This window comes from Cryptomeria japonica, chromosome 4, assembly GCF_030272615.1.
Source record: "Cryptomeria japonica chromosome 4, Sugi_1.0, whole genome shotgun sequence".
Lineage (NCBI taxonomy): Eukaryota > Viridiplantae > Streptophyta > Pinopsida > Cupressales > Cupressaceae > Cryptomeria > Cryptomeria japonica.
The window spans coordinates 501461511-501472335 of NC_081408.1; the positions used below are offsets into that span (position 1 = coordinate 501461511).

Sequence of the window (10825 nt, forward strand, 5' to 3'; positions counted from 1 at the left end):
AAGTTGTCAAGTTGAAAACAATATGAAATTATATGACAAACATAAGTCACAAATAATACTCTAAATAGAATATGGGAGACTACTTAATATCTTTAAGACAAAAACATAATTGTGCTACACAATGATAAATATTGTTTCTAATAGAAACATTAACTAAAATATTAAAATAATAATACAATGTATGTGCATTCAATAGAGAAAAAGATGGATGCCTTCAACAAAAAATAAACAGTTTTGCCGGTGTACTCAATGTTTAACTCTTAAAGTAAATATATCTTTTCTTCTAAAACCTGAGATGGACGCCTTCAACAAAAGATAAACAGTTTTGTCGGTGTACTCAATGTTTGACTCTTAAAGTAAATATATCTTTTCTTCTAAAACCTGAGATACTAATTAAGCTTCATTCAAAGTTTTCCCTAAAATTCCTATTGTGTAAAGGCTGAAATGAAAGAAAAGATTTAATCTCTGACAGCAATGATTATTCTCATATTATTTACTAAATCTGGAGCTATGATTTTCCATACCTTGTGCATAGATGGCATTCTGTCTTATTCAAAGAAAATCTTTCAATACCTTGTGCGCAGATGGTATTTTGCCTTATTTGAAGAAAATATTTCAATGTCATTTCTTGACATGATTATTCTCATATTATTTACTAAATCTGGAGCTATGATTTTCCATACCTTGTGCATAGATGGCATTCTGTCTTATTCAAAGAAAATCTTTCAATACCTTGTGCGCAGATGGTATTTTGCCTTATTTGAAGAAAATATTTCAATGTCATTTCTTGACATGATTATTCTCATATTATTTACTAAATCTGGAGCTATGATTTTCCATACCTTGTGCATAGATGGCATTCTGTCTTATTCAAAGAAAATCTTTCAATACCTTGTGCGCAGATGGTATTTTGCCTTATTTGAAGAAAATATTTCAATGTCATTTCTTGACATGATTATTCTCATATTATTTACTAAATCTGGAGCTATGATTTTCCATACCTTGTGCATAGATGGCATTCTGTCTTATTCAAAGAAAATCTTTCAATACCTTGTGCACAGATGGTATTTTGCCTTATTTGAAGAAAATATTTCAATGTCATTTCTTGACATGGTAATTTAAATAAGACTCTATACTAGTTTTCTTTGTAACCAGATGAGATACTCATAAAATGGAGGAAAAACTAGACAAGTAGTGGTGAGAAAAAATAATATAAGGTCAAACACTCAGCCAACAAAACCCTAAAAGAATATCAATCTCACTAGCATAAGAACTTTCCTATTAGTTAGTCCCCAATCAAAATTAATGAATTACCTTCTTACCTCATTTGCGGATAGGCAATTCTCTGTGGGGTTGGACCCCCACCGGAATTGTCTCACACCGAACTGAATTTGTTAGCAATCTACGGTAAAACTGTATAACAACCTGCAAAATATAAACTTTACACTGGAAAATTGGTTTTACTCAACTTATAAACCCATACACAGACTTTACTATATGGTCTTATGTTCAGTATAACACAAAAGTTTACTGAAAATAAATTGTTCGCATTAAGCTGGGGGATAAAAAAAGGGGTATAAAACAAAGATCATCTTTCCAGGTCTATCCCTTATACCTTAGAAAGGAATGTAGAAAATGAAATGACTCAATGCGTATTTTTCTACCACATCAATACAAAAAATGCTTCCGTACAAAAAAAAAAACATAAAAATCATGGAGATATACAAAGTGCATGAACCTACCTTATAATATTTCAGTAGTTGTGGCAGCTTCTTTTTAAATGTTGGAGTAAACAATTCTCTTTCCATATCAAATGGCAGAGGATCAAGGTGTATAGCTTTCAAAAACTCAAAACCTTTCAGGTGAGTTTGCAAAAAAACATTCACAATTGTCATATTTCATACTAGTAGCTATATGGAATGCCAAAGTACTGTATAAGAACCAATATGATGAATTCAAGGAATGTTCCATGATTATGACTTTATGCAATTCTCGACAAGGGAAGACATATTAAAGGAACTCTCATGACCACATCCTAAAATAAAAAAAAATGCAATCACATGAATATACCTTGCTGTTTTTAGCTAATGCATTCAGTTCTTCCAAAATGTGTGCCTTTGCCTTGGGATTTTGGCACAATGCAGCAAAATCTCCAGTCTCTCCATTAGCTGTAGCTCAATTCTCAAGTGCTTGTTGATTGGGTGTAACAATAGCAACAAGATAAGAATCGAAACTATTCCCATAAACCCATATCTGTGTGAAGATTGCAGATCATGTGCACGTGCCAAAATCAATATCCTCTTTCATTTCAACGTTGAAAATGTTTGATCGGGCATTGGTTATGGGTTTCTGCTAAATAAATTACCAGTGATTACCCACTCAACTTTACACTGTTCAACAAAAAACCAATTTGATTGTCACAGTAACTGTAAGCATTTTCTTTCCTATTAAAGGGACGAGGAGAGGAAATTTGATGGCCACATGGCAGGCTCTCTTCACTATGCAAGTGAAACATTCTATGAGCAAATCCCAGATCTTTTGCAGCAGACGAAGGAAATAGATACTCTCGCCTTTCATTGTGCCTTAAGCAAGGTAAATTTATACTCAGGAATTTTTATGGTTGGAATTTTATGTTAAATTTTTGTGGAATGTTTTTAGGACAGCAGTATATGAGCCAAACTCTGTACGAAATGTGTATGTTGGAACTACATGAGATGTTTTTTGAATTTTTCTGTATATAAATATACATTTCTAATGAATTATTATTCCTAATGATTTATTGGTTTACGCTCTTCATAACCCATATTTATAAGCTTTAAAAACCATGGAATTTATACACTTTGGATATGATTCTCCTATGTGGGAAGCATCCGTGCAAACTCACATAGAACTGATCCATCTCATATGAATGTTCATCCGTGTTATAAATGCCTGAAAATAATTATATGGTTTTAACTTTTGAGGATATTAAATATAAATAAATATATGAGAAAATGGAATCATATTGCAGGAAGTCCTTGTTAAATTGTTGAGTGACACATAATGTGTAAGGTTTTTTACAGCTTTATGACTAATTTGGGATTTGTAGAATGATGTACATATGGAACTGTCAATCCTTGGGGAATTTATAACAATTTGTGAATGTTTGTAAATGACGTTGAATTTTGATTGTCCGTTTTAATGCATGTTTTGATTGTTAAATAATTATCAGGGTTTAAATAATTAAATGGCAAAACAAATAACACCAAAAAAATGGCATGCAACAAGCAACCATAGATGGCACAATCATATTGTAGAGGCTGTAGCAGGGAAGACTCTATGCAAAAGAAACCAACGTGAGAATTGGGGAGTGTAGATCACCAATAGTGGACTTTGAACCTCGCACAAGGTGCAATAATCCTTAATCTCATGCCATAATGCTTCAGCAATGGCAACAACAAATCTTTTGCTACCTTTGATGTACCACTCGAAGACTTCATACAAAGAAAATAATTGCAGAGAAAATATTGTAAGCCGTGGTTGAGAGATGTTGACCAGCAGATTGCATATAAACAGGCTGAGCTTGGTTGACTGAAACAAAGACTTAAGGCTTCAGATGTGACACCAGTATATGCGCTGGCTGTGTGGGAATGTCTTTATTGCCAAAAGGCTTCCATGCCTCCTCCCACAGCTGCTCTGTGTGCCTGAAAATGCCTTGCCCTTTGTGACAACAAAACACCATAGAAGACCATTACATAATGGCTGGTCTTTGCTGCTCAGCTCCAAAGCTGGAATCCACACAGGAACTATGGATTTTACCTCTGCAAATTAGGTATTAATTATTCGCCACTTTTGTGAATGTTCATACTCCATAATTTTTGTTCTTTGAAACCTTCTTTCTGATCTTTGTGGATTGAGGAAGCTTAGATCTCATCTATAATAATTATGAATATAATTTTTATCTGCACCTTACAAGATCACTATCCATAACTGTCCAAAGTCAAGAACAACGCATATTGAGCACTGACAACAATCTTAAAAGGGTATAAGACAACTTACCACAAATCATAAAATGGACAGAGATAATATGGGAGCCAACACCCTGAGCACTCTTAGCACCAAAAAAGGGACAGTCTCAGAATCATTTGTAAAGCACGCACAGGTCAAGAAAAAGGACCATGGATAACAGCAGTAGGTCAGCAGTAGGTCTAATTGCTATCGGCAGTACAAATTGGACCTTCCTGGGGTCCAACCGCTAGTAAATATCACTTTTGAACATACGAAGTTACGATGTTTGCAATGATAAAATGGTTGCAGAAACACAACAGAATGGATTGGCTCTTTCTTTTTTAAAAGGGATTTTGAACTTACCTACCGATTTACGGTTTCCTCCTCTTTTCTAAACACAACAGCTTCATACCAAACATTTCCTTGAATTCGACATTCATTCCCTCTCTTCTCTGATTTCCCAGATTCCAGTGGTGCATGTATTGGTTTTTATTCTAAAAGGTTTTTTTTTTGTTTTTTTTAACTTTTGGAACAGATGGCGTAGTCTTTCTTTGAAGCAAGGGGAAGAGCACCAATAGATAACAAGTTACAATAACCATCACTATATTGTCATATTGACCCCCCAATAGCCCTCATAGTGAAAACACCATTAATAAATTTGTTTTGTACCAATAGCCGATCATTTTTTGTAATTTTATGTTAATAATTGACCCATTTGTGCACAACTATTGGCATATTTGTCAACAAGTAGCAGCGATTTTGAGTTGACCGTTACTGGAACATCTTTAGTTAGGCATCGACACTTTAATGTGAACTTTTTGATCTATGTGCACATAACTGATTCCACAGCATGCATCGTTACTACCCAAAAACCAAATCAATAGCTGTAAGTAGTTAAGTTGCATATGAAAACAAAAATAAAATAAAATCAAAATCCGATATACCATTTAAGAACTGTAAATACGCAAAATTAACCATGACGACTAAAGAACTCTTCCCCTACCCCTCTGATATTTGTTGAAAATGGATTTCTATATCCGTCGACTGGGGCCCTCCAAGCTATGCGCAGCGTACATATTACCGACTCGCATTCTCGTCCCCGGTGCACATTCACGAGCCTTTATTGCAGAAAATGTATGCCCATACTGGCTCCATACCCCACCCATCTACAAACATTGACCGGCATCAATGAAAGGATGGAGTATGAGTTTCAATAGGCAGCTTGCATTGATTTCAATGGTCTCAGTACCCATCCAAGGGGCACGGTGGTAGAGGCTAATGCTGTAAATACTTTGGATGTTGTGTGCGCCCAACAGAGATGAGAATTGTCATTAAGGAATTAGTTTAACCGAATGGTATGGCATAGTAATCACAGTGATTGTGGAATGTGACTTTTTCACCAAACAAATGCACTACTTTTAGCTTCTCATTTACTTCACTCTTATCTTTAATTCACTCACTCCTTGCATAACAAACCATATTCTAGAAAGGCACTACTGTTTCTTATGGGATGTTTGGCATAAATGTTACATAATTTATAATAATATTTTAACTCATTTACATAATTCTGGAATACGTATAATATATAAGTTTATAAGCAATTATGTGAACACATAAATTTTACCTGAAATATATGATTTAATTGGATGAGTTTGTTGGATTCTCTTAAAGAAATGGTTATAATTATTATGTGATATGCTAATCATTATTATTTAAATATTATTTCATAAAATTATTTTAACAATTATTATACATAAAATATATGTTATTTCAATGTAAGTGTAATATGAATTTCTTTTAGTTTCTTTTTTCTAGATGTACCAGTCACAAAAGCACATTGACCTCTACAAATTAAATATTTCATGTTAAACCAATCAATTTAAAATTTCTTTTATAACAACTCCCTTTCATAAATACTCAAAAAATGAATATAATCTAGGCTAGAATAAAAACATGAGAACAAACCAAAATCTAAAATTTATTCATAATGCTAATATTACACATCAAAATATATTGTCAATAAATCAATTTACTTTATAAATATACAAAATGCTTAAATAAGGAGGAATTCAAAATATTGTCTACATAATCTTGAATCATTATAATCAATGAAGGCAAAGCTTGACAACTAGACTTAATTTTCTTTCAAAATAATAAAACAAGGTAAAGTAAGCACACAATTTACCTCATTAGCATGAAGTTTGTTTCTTACCAACTGATTCCTTCATGTCTAAGATCATATCACACTCAATCACAATTACTAGTACAACATAATATCCTAGCCAAAGAAACATATACTTATAAATGTCATATAACAAAAAAAATCTCCATTCTCCTCTTTTAGCTTAGATAAATTACTATACTCTATTAGTTTCAAAAACATTTGTTCAATTAGGATGATATTGCCTAGAAATTAAGCCACATCATATTTTGATTTTCACTTCAAGTATATAAGATAGAATAATCTACATGTCCAACACAATCTTAATAAAAATTTAATCACAAACCAAATGCCCGTATCATCCAAATCAAGTTGAGTGTCTCAAGGAGCATCTAGTATGAAAAAACTTATAACCATCTACAGGTGGGGCATCACATTTATATCTACTTCAGCTTCACTTCTTGTAACAATGATATGCTCGCTAAAGTGGGGGCAAAACATAATGTCATACATTGCACTCTGTGTAAATCCACAATACATAAGCACCATTGTTTTATGTTGATTACAGATCTTCACCTTTTGTTTCTTTGTCTACATGGCTCGCTCAATCACCTGATATCTTGTCCTTTTTTCCTACCTCGTTGACTATATGACCTATGGACACCAACACACTAAAGAGACGTTTGCGCATTATGCTAGTTCTTGTGAATCTGCAGTCAATAGGTGACTGTTTCAGCATTATGCCTACGATTAGTAGAGTTCATAATGCCCCTCTCAGAAACCATGGATGTTGGTATAGCTCTCAACATGCATATCTTCCCTGTCTTGCTTCATTTTGCCTCTCTAGCAACTCATTCAAATCTCTCTAACTTCAAGATCATTTTGGGTTCTCTCTATTCATGACAGTGAAGCTCTCTAGTCATATTTTTCCAGCACACTTGGCTCTTCTCCATGTTTGAGACTCTCACAACCATTGTTAGCATAAATGTCGTTACATTTACTTTCCATTTTGTTATCTATCTATCTATCTATCTATTTGACTATTCATGGAAGTTGAAACACTAAAGAAAGGGTCTGACTATTTTTTATGTGTGACAAAAGACTAGACTTCCTCCATATTCCCTCGAGATGACTTGAAGCACACACTAAGCTTTGACTTGTAGACTTAAAACTGTTAAACACCCAGAATTGACTTGACTGACATTTTCTAAACTTAATATATTAGCTAGTCTGTGAAATTGACTTACCTCCCCGTTCCCACGCGTTTCCATTTTGATTGATTGAGAACCGGATGGCGTGGAGCTCACGCTATCTTCAAGCTTATAACAGTCAAACTCCGCGAATGACGGAGTGGAATCTGTGCGCTGTTAAATCATTTCTTTGTTTGATTTGCTAGTATGCGAAATTGACTTACCTCCCCGTTCCCACGCGTTTCCATTTTGATTGATTGAGAACCGGATGGCGTGGAGCTCACGCTATCTTCAAGCTTATAACAGTCAAACTCCGCGAATGACGGAGTGGAATCTGTGCGCTGTTAAATCATTTCTTTGTTTGATTTACGGTTTAGATATCCTCCACTATATTTGTAAATTTTGCAAGGATGAAAATGGGCGCTATGGAATTCTAGAAAAAAGAAGTTCTGCACACATTTCCTTTGAATCCACCGCACTACTTCGCCCATGTTCATTCATTTTCTATCTAAAGTGGTAATACAGATGCTATAGCTATCGAAATGGCGATGAAGTGTTTTGTCCTAGCAGTTACTATGATTATTGTAGTGAATATTTGCAGTTCGTTAGCACTAGGTGGTGGAGATTCTCTTCTACTGGGGGAGTCGCTCGCTGGAAATCGGAGCATAATATCAAAGAATGGCACTTTTGAACTGGGATTTTTCAGTCCAAGAGGAACGAGTAATTGGTACATTGGCATCTGGTACGCACGAATTTCTCCAAAGGTCATAGTTTGGGTGGCTAACAGAGATAATCCTATCAGAAGCATTCTCGGCGTTCTGAAATTTTCAAGCGACGGTCATCTCAGATTGCTTGATGGAAAGGGCCGGTCGGTGTGGTCGACTGATCTTGCTGCGAAAGGATCGCGGGCAACAATAACAAACTCTGGTAATTTCATTATCCTGTGTGACCGCCATAACAAGTCTGAGATTGTTTGGGAGAGCTTCGCGCATCCGACCGATACATGGTTACCTGGAATGAAGGTGTGGAAAGGGATGAAGCTAACTTCATGGAAGAGTTCTGTGGATCCTGCAAGTGGGCTCTTCTCTCTAGGAATGGACATGTCTCCAGGAAAGACACAGATGCTGCTGGTTTATAACAATAGCGTTCCATATCTGTCCAGTGGAGAGTGGACTGGTAATTCCTTTGCCAACGTGCCGGAGATGTATGCTCCTAAGATATTCGAAATGTCCTGTGTGAGGATTTCTCCTTCAAAAATATACTTTAGTTTTTGGATATTCCGGCATGGTCCTACCCTTACAGGGCGGATCTCTCTGGATGCAGAGAAGGGTGAATTAAAATATTGGGACTTGATGGATGATGGGACTTGGAATCAGGGATGGTCGACATACCAAGGTCAGTGCACTGGGTATGGTATCTGCGGGGCAAATGGATTGTGCAATGCAAATGATTTGTGCAGTTGTATTGAGGGTTTTAAGCCCAAGCGTGACTCTGATCAAGGTTGGTGGTCAAGTGGGTGTTCTCGGCGAAGGCCCCTGCAATGCTCTGTCACAGAGGGCACCACCGACGCCTTCTTGGAATCCAAGAACCGAAACTTGCCCGAAAAAGAATCTGTCTCATACAACAACGAGTCAACAAATATGCAAGGCTGCAGAACTGCTTGTCTCAACAATTGCTCCTGTACAGCCTTTGCTTTCGATATCTCTGATCTACCGGTCTGTAGACTCTGGTTTGGGGATTTATTCAAAATGCGTGTTTCATCTGACAGCCAATCCGTTTTCATTAGGCTGGCTGCTTCTGAGTTGCTGCACTCGACATCAGAGAGAAGCAGGAAAGCTCCTCCACTTTACATATTATTTCCTTCTCTTGCGGCCGCTTGCTGTGTTGTTTTATCTCTCCTCATGGCCACATTTATTTTGTGGAAACGTCGAAGAGAGCGGAAGAAAAGCGTACAAGAGGACATGCCAGTCATGCTCAAAACGTTCACTTACAAAGAGCTGCGAATTGCAACCGAGAATTTCAAGCATAAGCTGGGAAGTGGTGCGTTCGGCTCTGTGTTCAAAGGAATTCTGCCGGACAGCACGCTTGTGGCGGTTAAGAGATTAGAGGGTCCCGCAAGAGCAGAAAAACAATTCCGTGCGGAAATAAACACCGTCGGGAGAATTCAACATGTGAATTTGGTAAGGCTCTGTGGATTCTGCGCAGAAGGGTCTGGAAGGCTACTTGTGTATGACTACATGCCCAATGGCTCTCTAAATTCCTCTCTCTTCTGTGAAGAGGAAGAAGCAGAGAAGGTGCTGGATTGGAAGACCCGTTTTGAGATCGCACTGGGCACTGCACGAGGATTAGTTTATCTCCATGAGGAATGCAGGGATCGCATCATTCACTGCGATATTAAGCCTGAAAACATTCTTCTGGACGAAAACTTCAGCCCGAAGTTAGCTGATTTTGGGTTGGCAAAAATGGTGGGCAGAGATTTTAGTCGTGTATTGACGACCACAAGAGGAACTCGAGGTTACTTGGCCCCAGAGTGGATCTCCGGCCTTCCTATCACTCCCAAGGTGGACGTATACAGTTTTGGAATGACATTACTGGAGATTATATCCGGTCGTAGAAATTTAGACTTGAAGGTGGAGGAGAGCAGGTTCTACTTTCCCACCTGGGCTTCATCTCAAATTCAGATGGGCAATATAATGGGCATTGTGGATGCAAAGATAGCAAGTGAGGCGAATATTGAAGAGGTGAGAAGAGCTGCTGTGGTTGGGGGACTGTGCATTCAAGACGATGAGAATCAGAGGCCGAGCATGGATAAAGTGGTGAATATGTTGGAAGGGAAGATGGAGACTCCTCTGCCACAAATTCCGAGGTCTCTACAAGTGCTGGTAGATCAGGTTACAGACGAGGACAATGATACCTTTGCTCAACATCCTTCCATATCAACCGGTTCTGCGTCTTTATAACAATGGTTTTCGCTGGATCTAAATCATACTTATTAGATAGATTTTTCTCCCGTTTCGGGATAGCTTTATAGTAATGGTAGATCTTTGTAGGCTTTGCTTTAAAGTTCTTATAATCAAGTATAAATTATACAGTATATAGAATGGTTGAATGGTGAAGAAGGGTTTCAGGCTTTGAGACGATGTTTTCTTCTAAATTTTTGGAAATAATGTTTTAAATTTTCTTTAATCAAATGGGTACTAGCAGAACCTCATAATTGTTATGTTGAGATTTGTCAAAGATAAACATCCACTTATCCCAAAAATGAATTCTTATCTCATCACGATAAAACCAATGCATTGAAATTCTATTTGAATATGGAGGAAGAAATTCATTGGTTCTAGGATTCATAAAATTGACTACATGAATTTTTAAAGTTTTATATTGATTTATTTGATTTGTAACTGTGTCAACATTTGTTATCATTGCTTCCAATGTTGAGGAAAGGGATATATGATGCCGGTTTGATGTTGAACCTCTTAATTTTGAA

At 36.6% G+C, this 10825-nt stretch overlaps 2 protein-coding genes across 2 annotated transcripts; both read left to right on the plus strand.

Moving 5' to 3' along the window:
* Positions 1-7880: 7880 nt before the first annotated feature.
* Positions 7881-8671, plus strand: LOC131875185 (S-locus-specific glycoprotein S6-like). Its single transcript, XM_059219227.1, has 2 exons — positions 7881-8542; positions 8641-8671. Exons 1-2 carry the CDS (start codon positions 7881-7883, stop codon positions 8669-8671), a joined length of 693 nt encoding a protein of 230 aa, XP_059075210.1.
* Positions 8639-10582, plus strand: LOC131031402 (G-type lectin S-receptor-like serine/threonine-protein kinase At2g19130). The gene has a single exon (XM_057962521.2). It carries the CDS (start codon positions 8691-8693, stop codon positions 10296-10298), a length of 1608 nt encoding a protein of 535 aa, XP_057818504.2. The 5' UTR covers positions 8639-8690; the 3' UTR covers positions 10299-10582.
* The last annotated feature ends 243 nt before the right edge of the window (positions 10583-10825 follow it).

Bases quoted from the DNA above. Each gene is read 5' to 3' on its own strand.
- LOC131031402 (XM_057962521.2), top strand. From the start codon at position 8,691: ATGGATGATGGGACTTGGAATCAGGGATGGTCGACATACCAAGGTCAG.
- LOC131875185 (XM_059219227.1), top strand. From the start codon at position 7,881: ATGGCGATGAAGTGTTTTGTCCTAGCAGTTACTATGATTATTGTAGTG. The intron at 8,543-8,640 runs GTATGCTCCTAA...CTACCCTTACAG, and splicing joins TTTGCCAACGTGCCGGAGAT to GGCGGATCTCTCTGGATGCA.